Consider the following 22,171-nt stretch of genomic DNA (forward strand, 5'->3'; position numbering starts at 1 on the left):
ACCTCGTTGTATTTAATGAAGACTTTTTTTCTATTGGATTTTAACCTCCACTTCACTTCTGTTGACAGCGATCGGTTCGTAACGCGCATTGTTGCAATGTTACTTTTGTTGGTTGTTTATTAAATTATGGATTTTTCAAATGTTCATGTTTTCCCTGTGCTTAAAACTCATTAAAAAAAATGTTTACAGTGATCGGTTCATAGCGTGCATTGTTGCAATGTTACTTTTCTCTGTTCAAGGTTTTCTCCGTGCTATTCAATGTTTTTACATTTAGTTTACTATTACGCTGTGCATTCTATGGTGTAATTAACTATTTTTGTGCTTAAAAATCTTTAAAAAAAATATATTTACATACAGTTCGTACAGTCTGGAACGGATTAATTGTATTTACATACAATCCTATGGGGGAAATTACTACGGGTCACGACCAGATTGGGTTACAACCAGAGATTTGGAACGAATTACGGTCGTGACCCGAGGTTCCACAGAATATATATAAATATATATATATATATATATATATACAGTAGAGTCTCGCTTATCCGACATAAACGGGCTGGCAGAACGTCGGATAAGCAAAAATGTTGGATAATGGGAGGTGTTAAGAAAAAGCCTATTAAACGTCAAAGTATGTTATAATTTTACACATTACGAACCTAATAATCATGTTTTACAACAGAAAAAATGAACTTAGTTACAGAATTGTCTGAAGTTAAATACAGTATGTACTGTACTTAAAAAGTTCAGTCCTGTGATGATTTAAAGAATTTTTTTATTGTAGTCTGCTTTCCTGACGAGTGCCGTTTCTTCGCTGCCAAGTCTCACCATCTTTGCAGCATCATTATGTTGATTCCTGTAGCTTCTTCTTGTTGCTCAATGTATTTAATTGCAGTTTCTAGAGCCTTAACTCCGTCGTTATGTGAAATTCTGAGAGGCTGAACAGTTGGTGCTTGATCTTGATCAAGCGCAACAATTTCTTCATCAATTATTTCATACTGATCATCATCCTCCATCCAACTTTCGATTTCTTGCAAAGATGCATCCTCACATCCAGGGATACGTTGCACTAAAGGTAGAATGGTTTCTTCGTTTTGATCTGTGCTTTCCGTTTCCATACATTCATTATCGCCTAGCAGCTTCTCCCATGATTTGGCAATTGTTGGAGCCCTTACGTCAGCCCAGGCTCTTGCAACCCAATAAGCAACATCCTTTACATTGAAGCGTTTCAATTTTTCAATCATGTCTTGTCCTTCTTCAATTTCTTCTATCACTGTGGACAGTAGCTTTCTGCGATAGTTCCTTTTTATCATTTCCAAAACGCCCTGATCCATAGGTTGGCATATGGCGGTTACATTGGGGGGCAGAAACATTGCCTTAATATCACCGTCTTGAAGCTCCTCTGCATCAGGGTGCGTTGGAGCATTATCTAGCAACAAAACTGCTTTTCTGGGTAAATTATTTTCTTTCAAAAACTTCTCTGTTGAAGGAATGAATTCCTTAAAAAAACAGTCTTTGCAAATTTTACTGCTCATCCATGCGCTTTTCTGACTGTAGTATTTTACAGGAAGAGCGTTTTTTGAAACTGTTTTAAAGGCTCTAGGATTTTTGGACTTTCCGATCATTGCAAGGTTCATTTTGAGGTCTACTGTAGCATTGCTGCATGCTAAAATTGTCAGCCTTTCCTTGCTACGCTTGTAGCCAGGGGCTGCCGCTTCAGTTCTGGCTGCAAGACTCTTACTAGGTAACATTTTGTAATTAAGGCCTGACTCATCACAGTTAAATATCTGATCACCCGTTAGGCTTTCAGTTTCAATAAATTCCTGAAATCTTTATTGAATGCTTCCATTTCTTCAAAATTCGATGATAGTTTTTCACCACAAACACATAACTGACGGATACCGTACCGTTTCTTCCATCGGTCGAGCCAACCGACACTTGCTGTGAAATCTGGGTTCTCTTCATTGAATTCATTACGAAAATGCAACGCTTTTTGCTGTAAAATAGGCCCTGAAATAGGCACACCTTTGTCCCTGAACTGTGTAAACCAAACATACAAAGCTTCACTAACTTTTTCATAGTCACATTTTTTCAGTTTTTCTTTTTTTTAACGCACCCTTCGTAACTCTTGATGCACACCATTTTTCTATTTCTATTTGTTTCCTCTTCCAGTCTCCTACTGTTACCTGTCCAACACCAAAGTTGTCAGCTACCTTCTGCATTGTCTCTCCCTTATCCAGTCTCTTGATTGCCTCAAGTTTTTGTTCCATCGATACAACAACTTTCTTTCTTTTCGTCTCCATACTACTGTACTTGCGTAAATTTCAACTTTTAAACAACACAACAACGTTTGTCAAATTAACACACACAGACATATAAGCATGTAACAGACGATAAACCGATCCGCATACAATGATAAACTGTGCTGCACTGAATAGTGAGTTGTAACAGTGAGTGAGAGAGTGTGGGGCGAATGACAGACACATCAGTCATAGTGTAGATGGGTGCGCCACTGTACAGTCGGGGTAACTAATTAGCTGCAATAGAGTCGGGAGCAACAAAAAATAGACTACGCTCACGCTCGCAACTTGCAGTTCTTGTTGCCGATTGATGCGTTTTTTTGTTTTTTTTTTTTTGTGGTGGGACGTCGGATAATACGGAATGTTGGATAAGCGAGACTCTACTGTGTGTGTATATATATATATATATATATATAATATTTTTTTTTCATCCATCCATTTATTAATGAAGTTACTTAACACTAGAATTACCAGAGCCTATGAAAAAACTCGTAGATCCAGCCCAGCTTAAATCCCATTGCACCTCTCTGTCAGTGTCTTTTGTCCCTTAAATGTGCCGATAAAGACAAGCAGCCTGCTATTCCATCCCCCCACTGCCGCAGAACGTGCACAACAGGTACACATGTCGTAAATGTAGGAAGGATGGTCCTTGCGTGTGTGTGAACTGTTAACATTTGAATTTGATGATTGCATCTAGCGTTGAACTGACCTCTCTGTACTATTCTTTCTTCTGCATGTCCTGAAGTACAAAAGAAACAGCAGCATACAGCAACATGTGGGGACTGGCAAGATTGGAGAGAAAAAAAAAACACGCAGTCACGGATTACAAGCACAAGATGTTATGCGAATGAATATGAATAATATGAATAATGTTGCATCCGTGCCACAAAGTTTTCCGAAATGTAGGCTACTATACAGGGCATAAAATGTGAAAAGTGTTTATTTGATCTTTGGACTTCAGGCTTCACACATTATATAGTTTATGCCTACATTTTGTCATTTATTACTAAAATATGAAAAACTTTGTTTTAACAATGTGTTTACACAGATTATTGTTCTGTGGCAGTGGGGCGATGGAATAGCATGCTGTTTGCTGCTTGTCATTATCAGCACTATTACAGGACAAAAGACACTGATGGAGAGGTGCGATGGGATTTAAGGTGGGCCGGATCTGCAAGTTTTTTTGTAGGCTCTGGTAATTCTAGTGTTAATGCATTTCTGAGTCATGGGGGCCCACAGTCTATCTTGATAGCATAGTGCACAAGGTAGAAACCAGCCCTGGACACTTGAATGCTCACTTTCTGCAAGGCCAGTGTTGGAAGAAAATCGGAGAGCTTGAGGACAAACCTATGCAGTTAGAGCAAGAATATGCAAACTCAGTACAGACTTTGACATGTTGTTGCCCACCTTTCATATTAACTATCAAAGTTGCAAAAAGATAGCCTTGAACGTATTCCACAGCTTAGAAAATACAGTAATTGACAGCTTTTATCTACAGTAACAGGAAAATGCCTCCTCTTGCTGCTTGCAACTCCTGGAATAATTCCAAGGAGCAAAAAAGCATAAACAATTGTGTATTTATTGAATAAAAACAGATAAGGGCAGAATAAAACACAAGAAGAGCACAAAATACAAGTAAAGAAATACCGAACACAATGCAGCTACCTCTTTGGATACTCCTACACAGAGGGTGAATCACTATCTTCCTTTAAGGGTGCCTGCTTAATTTTTAAGTACCACAAATGCACTTGCAATTATAACCTTTTATTCTTCTCTCTTTCCCATGAAAAAAATACATTAAACAAAGGGTGCTTTGAATATATAATTCTTGCTAATCCCCCAAAATAAAAAGGAAACGTAAAAGGCCGCCCATAAAACACTTCATTTCATTTGGTAAAGATGGAAGTATTTGTAATAGGCATGAGTAGTGGGGGGATAACATTGCCAAAGTAATGCTCGGGACTTACACTGACAGCACTTTTACAGCCCGAATGATTCTTGGTTCTAACGCTTACGCAAGATGCACCTGTACAGTTGCCTGAGTGACACTTGAGAGTAACGCTTTTAGCATAGTTTTGGCAGACTGAGTAGCGCTCGGGTCTAACACTACGGAGGTTAAATATATGAAATGCACTAGCTACTTTAGTTCCTCGATCCATGAAGTGAAGTCAGTGCCCATCTGTATTTATTATAATTGTGGCAAGGTGAGTCTATTCACGTCTCACAAAAGGAGTTACTAAATGGACTAGATGTTGCAATGTAATGATCTTTAAATACTGTATTATCCCTGCTGATTATATTTTTTGTTTGGCAAACACTTAAGTTTTCAGAGTGGGCACAGATGGTCAAAGAATAACATAAAGGATTAACTCTTTACAGGTGCAACATAAATATAACACATGTAATTTTAATACATATTTTTCATTTCACCTTTGTTTTAGTAACTATGTGTCAAGCCAGCTGTTTTCAAAAGATGTGGTGGTGAGGTAGCTTTCCTGACCCTGAAAATGCTCTTTTAAGTGTCAATTTTAAAGTTGTTAGGATAATAACTGTAATGTCTGATTTTACTTTTATTTCCTATTTTTTAATGCGAGAGGAAACCAGCTTCTGCTGTTTCAATGAATGCTTAATAGTTTTAATATAAAACAACAGCAAATTGAGGACATCAGGTTCAAGAAGGAAATGGAAATGCATCAGAGGCAAAATGTATTTTTAGGGTGCTGAAGAAAAACCTTACTGTTTTATAAATAAATATACAAACTAATAATTAAAATTATAAAAATACTGATTGTGGAATTTATGTGCAAAATTAGTGCAAGGTAAAATAAATGACCATTTTTTTACAATCAAATGTTAGTTTTGCCTTCAAATAAGATTTTGTTTCATATATACTTGAATTGTATTCATTGCTTGAAGTGGCACCAGTACCCACAAGTACGCAATATTTGCAACCCCTCCAGTTTCAACATAGGTTACTGGCACCTCATTTTAGCATGTTGATTTGTACAGGCACCTCTTCAGAAATCTTCACCCTGATTCTTGAAAGTTGATTTTGTTCATCTGGGGGAAAAAAACTATGTCCAGATGAACAGAATCAACTTTCTAGAATTTCTTTGCCTGGATTATTGAGCATACATTGAGACACTTCACCCTGATGTGATCATCTGTCACTGTATTGCTACGATGTAAGTTTCACTATACCATCACCTTTCCTTAGTATACCAGAGAGTACCAGCTCTACTTCAGAAATCTTCACGGGAGAAAGCTCTTCGATCGACTGTCATTTTATCATGACAGCACAAGGATGTAAGTTTTACTTTACTTGCACTTATTCTTAGTGTACCATTGAGTACTGTCACCTCTTCAGAAATCTTCATGGGGAATCCTTACTATTTGGTCTAATGTCACTGTATCGTCGTAAATTAGAGTACTTCCAGTAATTTGGTTCCACTTCAAGCAGTGATTGTGTGCGAGTGTTGGCAGCTTTAATGCTTATTGGAAATCAGTCTAGGAAAAGCTACAAAAAATAAACAGAACACTGCTAATCATAACAATAATACTGATCCTAATTTTGATTTAATTTGATCCCTTGCTTCACAGGCGTAGTAGTAGGAGCTCAGGAATACCGACTGCACAGAGAAAGAAATATAGGACTTGTGCTTTGTTTGTAGCTATTGTACCATCTGTATCTTTCATTATTTGAAGCGTGGTGGCAGTGTATTTTATAAGCACTAAAGGCATTTCATCTGCTTCAGAGCTTTTACAGTTTCTGAGTGAAAACAAAACTTGTAGGATATGTTCCCAAATACCTTCCTTTACCCTGCTCTGCTTAAAGGTATACTATAATTGTCTTTAAATAAGTGGGTATTTGATATACATTTCTGTCTGAATACCAGGTTTAGCTCCCAGCATCAGTTCTGGGTGCCACATGAAGTAGAAGAGGAAGTGGAAAATAAGGAACTTGCAGCCATGATGAAGACAAGATATATCACATTTGCTGGAAAATTTGAGCCTGTAAAGCACAAGTGCAAAGCGCCCATGCCTAATGGTTCTCTGTGTGAGCGCCAAGATCGTATCAAAGTAAGTATATGTAGCAATTGTAAGGTTATTTTACAATAATTTTAAAATTTTACGTGAAATTCTGGGTTTTGCCTTTCTGTATGCATTTATCTGTGTCTACCATGTGCTAATCTATACTCTCTTTTGGGTATTTTTTTCTTAATTACTTAAAAATAATAATTGCATTTACATTGTGCTTTTCTAACCTAATTAAAGCTATTTACGTAGGCGGTGGGAACCACTTCAGCCACCACCATTCTTGTGCTAGTGCGCTCACCACACATTAGCTATTAGGTGGTGAAGAGGTGAGACATAGAGCCAGTAAGGGACAGGGGATGATTAGAAGGCCAGAATTGACAAGGCACTGATGGGCAATTTAGCCAGAACATCAGGAAACACCCTGTTCTTCTAAATATGCCCAGAGATGTTTTATGACACAGAGAGTCTGGTTTTTAAGTGTCATCAGAAGGATGGTGCCAACTTTCCCTGTCACATATAGACCACAGTTTAAATGCCCTGTGATGGCCTCACCAACACCTCATCCAGAAGCAACCCAAGTTTTTACTAGGTGGTCTCCCATCCAAGTATTGGCCAGATGCAAACGTGGTTAGTTTCAGGTGGATTACCTATTCTGTAGTGCAGGTGGTAAGGGCTGCTGACTTGATTAATTCACACATAGGAGCTGCTAAAATGCTGATACTTGTGGGACCACTGTTTGGCATGTGTAACAAATTTTATGTTGATTCAATTAAATTTTGAATTTTGTAAACATCTTAACACTACAATTTGGAACAAAACTGCCATTTTATACACACAGTGTTGTTTAGTGTAATACAGTTGTGAAATGCTTTTGCTGTGTCCTTATACAACTAGAGTCTAATATGTGTACACACATACACATGATTACTGTAGCTTCACTCCTTCTTTGAGCTCTTTTCAAATTTACTTTGCTGTTAAACTGAAGTAATAGTTGTAAGTCAATATAAGTGTATTTTATTAGTAATAGTTACTTTTTATTGCTTCATTTTTATCTGATTTGTTTTACTTAGACATCTTGTTTATTTTCAAGTTTTATTTAGTAAATTGAAATAATTATCACTTTAGTTCTAGTTTAATTTAATGTCAGTTTTATTATTTAGTAAATATTTTCACAGTGTTGTTATAATGACTTTAATTTATTAGGTTGAAATTAACATGTTTTGCATTAGGACTTTATAATTGAACAAAACAAGAATAAGAAGTTTCTAGGCCCTCCAACTAACACTATGTCTATTACATGTACTGTTCAGTACAATATACATAAATATAAATAAAAACGTAATTTCTCAGATTAACATTTCAGTTTTTTCACTCTTATTAAAAGTGTTAAGTGTTAATACTGAGGTAGTAATAAGTATAAAAGTTGTATGAAGTATGTTAACACAGTGATCAGTAGATTTTCACAACACTGATAGCTTCTTCCACTGTACGTATAATCCAGTGCGGTTTTCCTTCTTTTTACCATTTTCTGCTAATAAATTTAAAATATTTTTGAGTATGTTGGCTTTTCTATGTATGCATACCCAGCAGGTTTATGAAACAAGTTTCATAAATGCAGTTTTCATTTTACAATTAAGAAGTTTAATGCGTGTCATCAAATCGGGTCATTTATTAACACAATTTTATTCAACTTGCCCTCTGTTTGTCTGGGTCAAATTTTGTAATCAATTTTTTACCCACTTGTACTGAACCGATTTCCTTCAGACTTCACATGCTTGCTGATAAAAATTAAATTAAAATGCATAGATTACTTAAGTGATTTCTTAAAAATAACTCTTACAATTTGAAAATTTCTCCAGTTATAACCATTATCCTATGTACTTTAATCAACTTTTATATGATGTGACATTTTCTTTCCATAAATTAAGCTGATTAGAAATTTCATTTTAGCGAATCTATGCATTTTAGCTAAATTAAATGTATTCTTTTCTGGGCGTCCCACGATTTTATTTTTAGTCACATATGACCAACAGAATCTCAGTACAAGAAAAAAAACTTTACTTTTTAGGGCATTTTTGAATAACATCGTGTCACTTAAAAATTGTTTTTATATGTTTTTTTTTTTTTTTTAATATTACACTCCAAGATCGTTGACTTTAAGTTATGTACTTTTCAGTTTATACACATGGTTAATGGAAATCAGTTTACCTTCTAACACACATACTGTTTGTTTAACATTTGCTGAATATAAAAACAGGGAAACTTTGATGTGCAATGTGCTATTAAGTACTATTACAGTAATATTTAAAACATGAATTACCAAAGGCATGGCATGGAATACATTATGGTACTTTCTAAACAAGCTAGGTTTTTTTTAATTGTGGGTTGCATATTTTAAGTTTCTACTTATTTTTTATTGATTTCATTAATTGCTTTCAGTATAGAGAATATAACACAAAGTAACTGGGAAAAGGCATATATTGTGTTGCCCATTTCTGATAGTTAGCAGGAAGCTAATGACTAAAAGGGAATAAATTAACACTGTAAAGAGAAAGGAAGAAGACTGTATTTTTGTATTATAATTTGTTATAGAGTTTATCAGCAGGAGATGAAGCTGTGTGGTTTTCTTTTATCCTTACAGGGAGAACTATATTTTAATTTAAGAAGTGAATCCATTAATTTACATAAAAATAGTTTTGTTATAATACATAATTTGGTCACGAGAAAAATATTGGAAAATATACATGTTATTGAATAATAAGTGTAATTATACCATATGACAAATAAAGATGGATATAGCATAAGATGTTTTTTTTCTTAGGCATAACTCAATATGGTAAGATGAAAAGGTATCTATACCTAGAGTGTTTAAGCAGAACAGTTGAGGTTTAACCAAAATACAAGTATATTTTTATTTCAAACATTAATGTCGCTTTTCAAAAGAATGAAATACATTTCAATATCAGTGTATGGAATTTCTACACTTTGAATCATGTAAAAAAAAAAAAAAAAAAAAAAAAAAAAAAGTAGAACCGCTGATTATTGCTCATCCTTTTTTTCTTTTCAAAAACAAAACCTAGTGTCCTTTCCATGGACTTATTGTTCCTCGAGATGACTTAGGGAATCCAACCAACCCTGAAGACATTGTTCGACTTGAAAAAGAGAAGAAAGAAAAGCAAGAAGTTCAGCCAGGTACCACATGATTGCTAAGATTTTATTTACAGAATTTTAACACCATTAAAAATTAATATGAAACTGATTTGCTTATTACAAAAAAATACTATTATTTGGCCAACAGTTTTTAGGTTTGTGTATGGATTTCCACAATGATGGTATACTGTACTTTCCTTGCACTAAAAGAATTAAAAGTGACACATTTAAGGTTCTAAGGTTTTAAGCAATGATACTGAACCCATACTCTATGTACACACGTTATTTTCCAGAAATCTGCAAAAGTAAAAGCTTCTGGTTACTTTTTTTCTTCAGTAAAATCGATTATTTTTCTTGAACGGGGCTAAAAACACTTAAGTTACAGTTTTTAATCACCTACATACTGAAACTTCTAAAGCAAAGAAATGTGGTCATTAATATTGTTGATAAATTTGAAAGAATCCATAGACACACATAGCTACCCTCCCATAACCAAATGAATCTAAGTCGTAGAGAAAAAAGTATTTAAAGTAAGTGTTATGTACAGATGTTATTTTCTAATTTGCCCTTGTTCATAACTGGGAAATTAGATTTAGTCTGATATACTGATTTTTTTTTCCCAATTATTATAATTTTTTATAGTAAGGCAATTGGGCAGTCGATTCTGTTGGAGTTTTTTTCCAGGATTGCTCATTGTTTGGTTTTTGAGTGTTGTACCCGTGTCTACATCAGTTTTCCTTCCCCGTCCCAGACAAATGTGCCCTTGGTTAGCTGGTGACTTCAAATTTGCCCTGTGTATGTATGTTGCGTAAATGGACCCATTCAAGGTTGGTTCCTGCTTTCCAACCAATGCTAAGAGAGTGGGCTGTCTATGCAACCCTAAAAAAATACTTCAGTTGGATTCAGCTCGTTTGAACATGCTAGGAGTTCACACACTTTGGATGTGCATGTGCATTATCCACACATGCTTGGTTTTTAAGCATTGATATAATTTAATGTCTCTGTGTGAATCATTTGTCATGTTTACCTCAAATAATATGTCTCAAGTTGGATACAGTGCCTTAAAGCACAATAACCATTTTCATTAAAAAAAAAAAAAAAGCTAACACAAGTACTTTAAATGTTATTTTGTAAGATGTCCCTGGCAGTGCTTTTAACTTTCTTATAATTCAATGACGTGCACACCAGTAAAAAGCATAGTAAATCCTGCATTGTGTTTTGTTTATCTCACTGCACAAAGTAGTCGCATAACCCATGAGCTAACTGCTTTTAACAGCTGCAAGACAACTTTTGGTACCTTTTACAATTACCTGGTTTTTGGCATTAACTACTCACAAAATGTTTGTGGTGTGTTCAGTGCTGACAAAAAGAACAAACATTTGCCATTTGTATAAACAGCTTATGTTTGTCTACTGTTATGAATTATTACAGATAACCAGGTAATTGCAGAAAAAGTTCAGACTTTTTTGTAAACTGTATGTATATAAGATCAAGCTAATTATTACTTGTTGAAAATGCTGAAATATAATCTAAAATAACTTAAGAAAAAGTTTTAGTTGGGTAGTAAATTGGGCAATTTGTAATCAATAACAAATATCACCTCTTCTTAACTCTAGCTCATAAAATAAAAATAGGCAGTAGTTTCCTCTTGTGACTGTATTCGAGTATGTTCTGTGATGGACTCCTGGTTTTTTGATCTAGGCTCCATGCCGCCAGGCAAAGCAGTGCTTTCCACAAATCTTGCTGTACACTACTGTGTAGTATTCTTAGATCATTTTATTTGGTTATTTTTAGTGGTGCAGATCCAATCACGATTAGTGTACCAGCATATGATCACACATACAATATTACTACACATGATTTTCATAAAACTAACTGAAGTGGGGTGTTCATGGTGCAGTGTGTGATCTACAGAGCTGGACAAAATTGGACTGAATACAGAAATCAAGTGGTTCTGATAGTAGGCACATTGGTGGTCTTCTCAGTGATAAGTGCTGCAGCCATTGCAATTTTTAATTTACTATATATAAATGGTCATGCTTAAAACATAACCAACAAGCTGGATAGTTTGTCGATGACAATAAACTAGGTTGAAGAGCAGATTAAATCATGCAAGTAGAATTATCACAGACATGGACATGGAAATTAATTTAAACAAATGTAAGATTTTACATATAGGAAGTAAACAATTAGATACGATTACAGTGTGTTGGGCAGGAATGGGAATCTAAAACTTGAAATTGCACTTTCTGAGAACAACTTAGATGTCATTGCAAACTTGTCACTGTCTACATCCAAAATATACAATAAGAGGGTATCATCTGGAATATTGTATTATGGAGACCAATACTACAATATTCCTGATGAGACCTTATTATTATTATTATTACTAGACATTAAGCCCGTTACAATAACGGGCGCTAGAACAGTAGTGCATCAACATTAGTAGGAACAGTCTATATTAGATGGCAAGGGACCTTGACCTCATTCTGTTTCTTGTCTTAATTTTTTTTTGTCAAAAATATTTTTGCAAGAAGCCTAAAGTAAAATAATAATAAAAATAAAATAAAACGTATATGACAATACAGTAAGTATAATTAATATTACATTTATCCTCTCCTTTGTGGCTGTTTATTGATGTGTTGTGTCCGTCTGAAGATCTCCTATCCTGCCTCTTTATTTTAGCTTGCTGTGGCGTCTCTCCAGCAAGTACTGTGCAGTTCCCCAGCAAGTATTTTAATCTCTGCTGGCGTGCAGCCGATTATTGTACGTGTGGCATCTCCCCAGCAACGGATTTTATGTGCGCAGCCGCGAGTACCCAATCTGCACTCTCCCCAGCAATGATGTCCTTTATTAAAGCGTGCCCCACACATGCACACTTCACCAGAAGACACACACACACGGACACATGGACGCACACAGGGGTTTTATTAAAGAGGATTAGCATTACAGATTGTACAGAGAAGAAGGACTAGATTATTCCAGGAATGCAGGATCTTAGCTGCGAGGATAAATTAAAAAAAAAAAAAAAGTTTTTAAACAGTCAAAATATAAAAGGAGGCATGGTAGATATGTTCAGAATTATGAAGAGAAATAGTACAGTAGATGCTGTTAAACAGCTGTTACTGTAAAATTAGTTCATTAATTTTTGCAGAAGTTACCTCATCAATATCTATTCACCTGTGTTTCACTAAATGGCCTGTCCTTTTTCTTATGTAATTCAAAATTACGTTCTTAAGTCTTTTTTATCACAGTTTTATAATCCGAGCGAATCACATGTCTTAGACTGTGGGAGGATAACAGAATTCTATAAATAAAGTATCCTGAACACAAGGAGAAGAAAACAGTGTTTGGCTTTGTCTTTATTCATACATTTCATGGCTTCCAATAATTTTGTTTTTATTCAGTTTGTTTCACATATTAAAATGAATACAAAAACCTGGTAATTGAAAGGAAAATATCAGATTGTAATATAAGATTAATAATGTAATAATAATAATAATAATAATAATTACTTTCATTTTTTTGCCAACAGAAAATGTAAAAATTTTTTAAATGATATTCATACAACAAATCCAAGCATATCTTGGAGCCTGGGAAATGCAGTCTGTTTATTCTGCAATCACATCAATTTCTCTTTGCTTTCTTATAATCTTCTGGAATACTGCACTACAATGTACTACTTTGTCAAATACTTTTTTTTTCCTTCATTGTCAGAGAACTCTTGTTCTAATAATTAGCTCCTCTAGTATTTACAAAAATATTGATATGTTCTTTGGAATTCTTACTTAGTGCTATGCTTATTTGTTTACTTTTTTAAAAAATTGTATTCAGTTTGCATTCTGCTAAATGTGCATGGTAGACACACTGCTTCAACCTTTTCAAGGAAGGCCATAATTGACCAATGACATGACAGAAAACTTTGAAGGAATTTAATAATATATGTTGCATTTTTTGTAACAGTATGATTTATATATAAAACACAAGACTTCCCAAGTGTTGAATCTTAATTTGAAATTCACCATCCTCTTATGTAGCCGATATGTGTTTTTTTTTCATTAAAACGTTCTTCATCCATTAAAGCTTTTTCATAGTTGTATTTTTATTTGTATAGCTTATTATTTATTTTTTTGATACCAGGTTTGTCTGCACTTAAAAGTATTTTAAATGAATCTACCCAAATTCCAGTGCAGCCCACCATAGATAAACCAGTGCTTTGTGAATTAGGAGGCTTCACTTGTATTGCTTCCAGTGCTCTGATCCTGCTATCATCCATGACATATTTACGCGTTACGAAAAGAGTTTAGTACTTCAAATGATGAACTGATGAAATAACATAATAACCTGATAATCTGTGATCCGCGTTCTTTTTGCTAGTATACGCACAAAGAACAAATTAAGTGACTATTTTTCTGTGTCATTCAAGCATTGTATGTGATTTTTCAGCCTTTAGTGACTTGTTAACAAACAGGTATCGGGACAAGCAAACAAAGGGAGGCTTCTGGTCAGTCAGATGTGAAATGGCATCTTTTTACTAACTATGCTATTGATTCCCACCTTCCATTCCAAACAGTGTAATTTTCTCCTCACTGCCGTTAAAGTCAGTGACAATGTATGAAGAGCTTTAAGGGCCCATCAAGGCTCAAAAAGCCTGCTCTTTCTTGGCACTCTATTGATTTTTCTCAAAGGCTTTTAAATTGCTCCTTCATTTTGTTCAAATGCTCATTTCATCTATACCGAGCTGTGGTATGTTGTTTTTTTTTCCATGCTGCTCAAACAATTGTCCGATTCACCACAGCCTCTAAACTGTAACGCCTTCTTATTACGAGAAGGTAAACTGTTTAGACACTCCCTCCCCCTGCCACCTCTGCTAATCCGGGATTACTGGATCCACATTCTGAAGTGTTTCTCTTTGCCATTTCATCTTGGCAGTAAGTAAACTCTGAATCAACTTCTTCAATAGATTTAGTATTATGTTGCAGGCAACTGAAGGAAGCATAAGAGCTATACTTTTTAAACTTTCACTGTTGTATCAATTCACACTTAATCACAAAGTTTAAAATGTTTGTATTATCAGTTTATGTCTCCTATGATATTCACTTATAAATACCTTTGTCCCAATCATTTCTAAGTATCATTTAAGGGCGCCACTTGCAACCTAACAAGTGCATTATCCTAAAACGGTCAAGTCAATATTAAAGGAATTTTGTCTCCCAAGGAAAATTTGCCTCTTAACAGGAGTTCTTTAAATAAATAAATACATAAATAGACAGATAAATATATATATTTGTATATATATAAATATATATATGTGTGTGTGTGTATACTCCCACACTATGGTCTGAACACACACCAGAATGACTAAAAAGAAAGAAAACTTCTTACTTGGCAGTCACAATCACACTGTAGCATTATGCAAGCATATTGCTGTTGGTATAAAGGAGCCCCAGTTGCATTTCTTCTGCTGAATAATTTGTTACCTGAAAGTACTCTGTGTTAGTATGTCAGGAAGAGGATGCGTGGCATTGTTCATAATGGCATTCAGTTTTGTTTTAATTCTCTCCTTTGCTACAACCACTAGGCGGTCCAGAGTGTGTCAAATAACTGAGCGTGCCCTTTTAATTAGCTTGTTGATTCAGTGGACCTCTATTAAAGTGATGTTACCGGTCCAGCACACCACAGCATAGAAAATCACTCTGGCCATCAGAGTTGTAGAAGTTGTGGAGAATGTCACAATAGTAAAGGAATGCAGTCTCTTAAAAGAGGAAGAGCCTGCTTTCCCCTTTCATATATAGTTCCTCTGTGTTACAAGACCAGTCCGGCTTGGATTGATGTAGACCCCCAAATACTGTACTTGTAGGAATGCACCACCTCTACATCCACTCCCTGAACAGTGACTGGACTTAAAGGCTTTTTTTGTGTGGTAACAGTCAGTAACCAGCTCCTTGGTTTGCTGATGTTAGGATGCAGACAATTCCCTTTACACTAAGACACAAAGTTTTCCACCTGACTCCTATACTCTGATCCCCTTTATCAATATACCTTATAAGTGTAGAATACCAAGGCAATGCTGAGTACTACAACTAGTTAATAATAATTACAGTACAGCAGACAGAATTACTAGATGCATAATAGATGCCCACCAGTTTAGGACAGTTTTTTAAAAACTTTGCAAAACTTTTTATGTATTGTTACATGGGAAAGAAAATTCAATATCTACACTTAAGAAAACAATTAGTCACAAGTTAATCTAACTTGATAATTACTTGCTGCAAACAAATCATTTTAGAAAAGCTGCTCAATTTTGTCTAGGACTTTGATACCTGTTATTGGTAGGTGGATATGCACATATAAATACTGATATCACATGCTAGCAGTTATGAAAAAAGCAGCTTAGAGAACTTTTATGTAACATGGAAAAGAAGTCTTGTTCTGCAGGTTGCCATTTGGACAAAAAAAGTCTGTTGAGAAGCTGTTAATTTAGCAGATCATATTTGATGGCTAGCACCGTTTAAATCTTTTAGATGTTATATGCATAGTTAATTCTGTGTTTAAAATGCAATGACCAATGCCCATCTGTATTTGAGCGTGATGAAGTTAGTGTCGTCTTTCTTTAAAGCCACATGCAGGGCAGTTAAACATGGCTGATAAGCCTTTTTTGCTCTGTTTCTTTTTTAGCTATCCACTAATAAGTCACCTTTTGTGTTAATTATATGCATTGCTTTACTGTACCAATCCCTCATTTCCTGCCTAGGTGATTTAGGTTACATAGGGCAGTTGTTCTCAAATTCAGTATTGGAGGCTCACTGTGGCTGCAAGAGATGAGAAAACAAAAAATCTCCAGGCTTATTCGACCCTCACCTCTGTAATTCCTTACTGAACCAAGCACTTTTGAGAAATTAATAGAAGGAAAATGGTCTTAAAGTGTAAAGGTCAGCTGGACTTTATTATCCCAGAAGAAAGAACAGAGACATGAAATAAGGCAGGAGAGAATAAATATTAAACTAAAATCATTAATATTAACATTACACTGTGAAAGTTTGAAGTTCATCATAGATCCAAAAGGCACTAGAATTCAAAATGCTAACAATTCTAGACTTCTTAAACCCATTGTCATTAATTCTTGGGAATTTAAAATTGTGACTTGATAGCAGTGGTAGGGTGTTGTACCGTGTTAGCCATTATGGGTGCAAAGAGAAGTCGAGCAAAATGACACCTTTTATTAGCTAGCTAACAAGACAGATAAAACTAACAGATTGTAATATGCAAGCTTTTGAGGCAACTTCTTCAGGCATCTTTTTTCATATCATCTTGATGAAAGGAATGGTGCCTTCAGGCTCTAGTCCTAAGTTATACTCTCTGAAGATAAATCCTGTGTCTCAAACTTTAGATAGAATTCACTGTCTAATTCAGTGATTTAGATCTTTATTTTTTAAAATCAAGATATCACCACTTTGTGACTTATCAGTGATGGCAGTCTCTATCCATGTGACTCATCCCCAGGTTATCAGCCAGGTTTTTGTAAAAGCCAAATGGCTTGCATCTCGGCTCACAGGCTCTCCTAAATCCTGGTGACGTTAAAAGTAGTTTCTTAAATTAGGAAAACTGATAAAATACTTTTACTCCTAAGCGTAGGCCCAAATTTGCACCAATTTGAGAATTTTGAGCCAGTTAGGACCGTTTTCCTACTCTGAGATGCTTGATAAATACGGGCACACCAAAGATAATAATAAGCTGTCAACAGTAAAACTTTTAAAATGAGGAAACTTATGAGACAGACAAGTTCATGTCAAAAACTGAGCAGTTTTGTCTTGCTGGTATTGTTCTGAAAGACTACGTCGTGTTCTTGTTGTGTCCTATAAAAAAATTTTGCAGAACAGGGCTATAGTAATGGTTTATGATAAAAAAGGAAATCAAAGTTTATCTTGTTTTTATGCAGATTGGAGAGACCCAGAAATGATGAGAGAAATTGAAGCAGCTACTGGAGTGGATCTAGGCTCCGCAAAGAACTTTGGAAAAGGAAAAGGTTCTGGAAAGGCAAAGAAGAGAAAATATCCTAACCTCACTGATCTTAAAAAAAGATCAAATACAACTAGGTCAAGATTGGAGAAAAGAGTTTTTAACAAGTAAGCTGATCATTTGTTTGCTAAAATTCATTCAAACCAAGTAACAGTGTGTAAAATAAATAAATAGATAAATAAATAAAGAAGAATAGTGTGTCAGACAAATCAGGCAAAATTTTTGGTTGACATAAAGATAAAACTTGAAGGTGCTGTAGTATTCTAGTATCCTCATAATGTAATTATGTTCTGGATTTCCTTAATAGTACAGCATTATTACCATTTATTGCTTCCAACATTCTGTTTTGCCATACAATCAATTTGTGATCATTAAGCAGCATTAAAGAAACAAATACAGATTTACACATTGAAAGGGGGGGTGGGGGGGGGGGTTAAGTATATATATCAGAATTTGGAGAGGAGTTTCTGGAAGGGGTTTGTTATTTATATGATATTGATTATGCAACACATAACCTTTTGATACTACTGTTTGCTGTTTTTTGCTATTGGCCCTCATTAAAGTTTACAGTGTCAGGAGTTTTGTTATCTCTGTTCCTCATAAAAACATGAGATACCCTTTTTTATTTGTAGTAATAACTGAGAAAAAAAATGTAAGTAATGGATAAAAAATGATCATTTTTGGGTGAAGTGTTTCTTTAAATTCTGACTCCACTAAAACAAATTTATAATGAAGCCTAATATTTGGCAATAGTATTAACACTAGAATTACCAGAGTCTACGAAAAAACGTCATAGATCCGGCCCACCTTAAATCACTTCTTAAATCCGTTCACACCTCTCCGCCAGCATCCTTTGTCCTCTAAATGTGCTGATAAAGACATGCTGCCAGCAGCTGGCTATTCCATCCCCCCACCGGCTTAGAACGTGCACGAACTTCTCCCAGCTCATGCCTTGATTGATTATCTGGGAGTGAAGTGGAGTTTTAGAGTGGAAATAATAGACCGTTATTTGGAACACACGCATTTCATGTGTGTACCGTTTCTACAGTAATCTGTGTAAACACATTGTTAAAACAGAAACTTTTTCATATTTTAATAATAAATGTTACAAAACGTAAGCATAAACTATAGAATGTGTAAAGCCCGAGTTCTAAAGATCAAATAAACACTTTCACAAAAGCTTCAACCAAACACAAACCAAGTGCATGTGTGTACTGTATAATATTAACAAAAAGAGCAGCTTACTACTGAAAATGGCAAATATAGGAGTGAGTGGGGATCGAACCGGGGACTCTTGATTACACTTTGTTTGCGTCTGTAGTTGTGCTGTTACTTAGAGAGTCAGATTGGGGGAGTGGTGATGTTAGAGCGCGTGAGCTTATTCAGTGCTGCAGGAACAATGCACATGTTGATCTTTTTTTTCTTTCAGTACATGTGCCTTCCCTGTTTATTTGTATATCTCTGCCTGTCTGTCTCTTTATTACGCGGTGCTCTGTCTGCCTGTGTGTTATGGATCTTGAAAAAATAAGTTATAAGGACAGTTGTTCATGTTAATTGCAGTCTCAATTGTTAAAAAAATATTTTAAAAGGAGCATCCCACATGAAAATATAACGATCTCATTAACTGACAGTGCATACCAATTTATAAATTTTATGTCTGTTTGAGGTTAAAAAGAAAAAAAGAAGTAACACTTTATCCCCAGCAGGGAAATGAACTCATGTCTGTGAGGCACAGCAAAGGTACTGCGCTCTGAGAGGCAAACCTTAGCGCGCTACGCCACGGAAACTGTTGTATAGTTGTTGAAGCTTTTGTGAAAGTGTTTATTTGATCTTTGGAACTCGGGCTTTACACATTCTATAGTTTATGCCTACATTTTGTAACATTTATTATTAAAATATGAAAAAGTTTCTGTTTTAACAATGTGTTTACACAGATTACTGTAGAAACGGTACACACATGAAATGCGTGTGTTCCAAATAACGATCTATTATTTCCACTCTAAAACTCCAGTTCACTCCCAGATAATCAATCAAGGCATTAGCTGGGAAGAGTTCGTGCACGTTCTAAGTCGGAGGGGAGATGGAATAGCTGGCAGCTTGTCTTTATCAGCACATTTAGAGGACAAAAGACACTGGCGGAGAGGTGTGAATGGATTTAAGAAGCGATTTAAGGTGGGCCGAATCTACAAGTTTTTTTGTAGGCTCTGGTAATTCTAGTGTTAAACAAGTTTACTAATCCACATCCTTAGCTGAAGAAAGCACTGTATACTGTAATGTCATTTCTGCCAATACATTCTATAATGTGTCCCCCTTAATTCCAGGGTGCTTTTGATGTGTTCCTCTTTGAAGGTTATTGTGCTATTCCTTTTGCTCAATAGTGACTGTGCTGAATCATTGCTGCCAGTTTTTACAGTTTTCTTCAATATTAATCCATTTGCTGCTGTATGTCTGTCAAGACTTAGTTTGGTTAAAAAAGAAGCTTTTTTTCTTGTCTCACTTTTTCTTTTTCTAGATTTATAGATGCATCTTACCATTCCAGTATTTGTCGGTACATGACCCTGTATTTACTTAACATCCCTGGGCACATTTTTCCAATGTCTGTCTGGGTTTTCTGCAGATTACATTAACTGCCATCTGGCCTAGTGTTACGTAGCACTGGTTCCCAATAACACTGAACTGGAAAAGCAGCTTAGATTACTTGAGAAGAATTCCAGGGTTCCATGTGCCCACTTGAAAATACATGACCTGCATTCTGGTTTGCTGATTATTCACAAAGAGCTAGCACATGCTAGTTTTCCAATCACAGATTCTTTTTTCCTGCCATTCCTCCCTCTTTTGTCATATATATCAGTGCACTGTGATGGAGGAGAACCATAAGCTGAGAGTCTGCAAAGCACACAGGCTGTTGGCTATTACATTCTCACAGTAAGAGGGATGAAGCACAAGCTTTGATTTTTTTGGACTGTTTTATTTTAAAGAAGTTACTGTTTGTGTGTTTTTTTAGTTGGAAAAGTTATCTTGGTAGCTTGCTTTTCTTTGATTTAATATAAAGTTTGTCTTACCTGCTAGCTCCAGCGTCTGCATGGAAGTTAACCAACATAGACTGACTTCACTAGCTGACAGGATTATGCCCAGTTAAGCTGCTTATTCCAATGAATTTCATAATCAGTGCATACTTCTTATTTGTAATTGATCTTATTGTTTAGTTATCTTGCCTCCAAATATTCCAGAGTAATTCATAAATATTTGTAATATTTTGTCGTAACTTTAATAATGTGCATATCTTTTGCTGTTTTACATTTAATTTACCCTCCTCTATAGAGTTTGCACCCCTAATTGTATCCAAATGCTAATGATTAGTGATGTGCAGTGAAAACGCAGGTGCAAGCAACACTGGATGCCACAGGAGAACAACAACTTCACTGCTGTTTTCACTTGTCTGCTGATTAAGAAACGTCTCCTACGAATGAGCAGACGTGAATGTAGAACTGAAGTAATCGCTCCCTTTTAGTGCTCAGTGTGGTCAGAGTCTGGATACATTTAATGGAGTAAACTCTATAGCAGTGGATCCCCCTGTCCTTGCCCTTCTCTTCCATATCTACCACCCATACCAGTTAAAAATCTCTCACTGCTTACATGGTTTCTGAGGTAAGTGCTCTCCTCACACTCTCCACTTCCTTGGGCCAATCCATGTCAGGATTGAGACTCCCTCCGAAACACCTAGCAAGGCAATGGATTTCTATGAAAATGAGTGTCTTAACAAGTTAATGCTCTCTTTCTCAACCATCCTCCCCCACATATGCAGTTCACACAATGTGTCTTTCTTTCTGTCATGTCTGGTCTTCCAATTATACAATATTTTTATCTTTGGTAAACTTGTTTGGTGTGCCATCATTTTACAACCCTTTACAAATTAGGAGAATAATGCTGAAGAATATGTCATGAGGAATAAAGATGAATATTAATTATTCAACACTTTATTAATCAAGAGTGTAATTAATAAGTTTCCTAACATTTTTGTAGTACTAGGGTGTTGTACCGTTAGCCATTATGAATGTAGAGAAAAGCCAAGCAAAATGACACCTTTTATTGGCTAACTAAAAAGGTTACAATATGCAAGCTTTTGAGGCAACTCAGGTCCCTTCTTCAGGAAATTTCTCATTTAAATATTTACCAATGTTGTTTCTTGTCCTAGAGTGTGTATATAAACATAGGAAACTCCAGTTTCTGTATTACATCTTGCCTGAAGAAGGGGCCTGAGTTGCCTCGAAAGCTTGCATATTGTAATCTTTTTAGTTAGCCAATAAAAGGTGTCATTTTGCTTAGCTTTTCTCTACTAACATTTTTGTAACTTTCATCCTACCTCAAACATTAAATACAAGAACCTAGAAGCAGAACTGTGCTTGACGTTATCGAAACTGGAAAGTGACACAATGACCCTCTGTGCCATAAAACAGGCTCAGCATTCACATTGACTTTTACAAATTTGTGAGTAATTTTAATTTTTTTTGACCCGAAATCTGAAATTACATTTTAAGTAATTTTTTCTCCTTCTATTGATCTGAACATACATGTATCTCTGTATTTTTTGCAAATTAAACTTATGGAAATGTTTGTCACTCCAATTTTTATTACATGTCAAATGGTGCTACTGTTCTTGCATTAAA

At 35.4% G+C, this 22,171-nt stretch overlaps 1 protein-coding gene across 4 annotated transcripts in view; it reads left to right on the plus strand.

The window, feature by feature from the left end:
- Positions 1-22,171, plus strand: part of uvssa (UV-stimulated scaffold protein A) — a 126,452-nt gene that overhangs the window by 99,405 nt on the left and 4,876 nt on the right. For all 4 annotated transcript variants that reach the window (XM_028801593.2, XM_028801594.2, XM_028801592.2 and 1 more), the window contains 3 exons: positions 6,194-6,377; positions 9,416-9,527; positions 17,425-17,611. In XM_028801593.2, the coding sequence (XP_028657426.2) occupies positions 6,194-6,377; positions 9,416-9,527; positions 17,425-17,611 (483 nt within the window). The remainder of the gene's footprint in view (positions 1-6,193; positions 6,378-9,415; positions 9,528-17,424; positions 17,612-22,171) is intronic.

Source organism: Erpetoichthys calabaricus, chromosome 5 (genome assembly GCF_900747795.2).
Source record: "Erpetoichthys calabaricus chromosome 5, fErpCal1.3, whole genome shotgun sequence".
In the NCBI taxonomy this organism is placed as follows: Eukaryota; Metazoa; Chordata; class Cladistia; order Polypteriformes; family Polypteridae; genus Erpetoichthys; species Erpetoichthys calabaricus.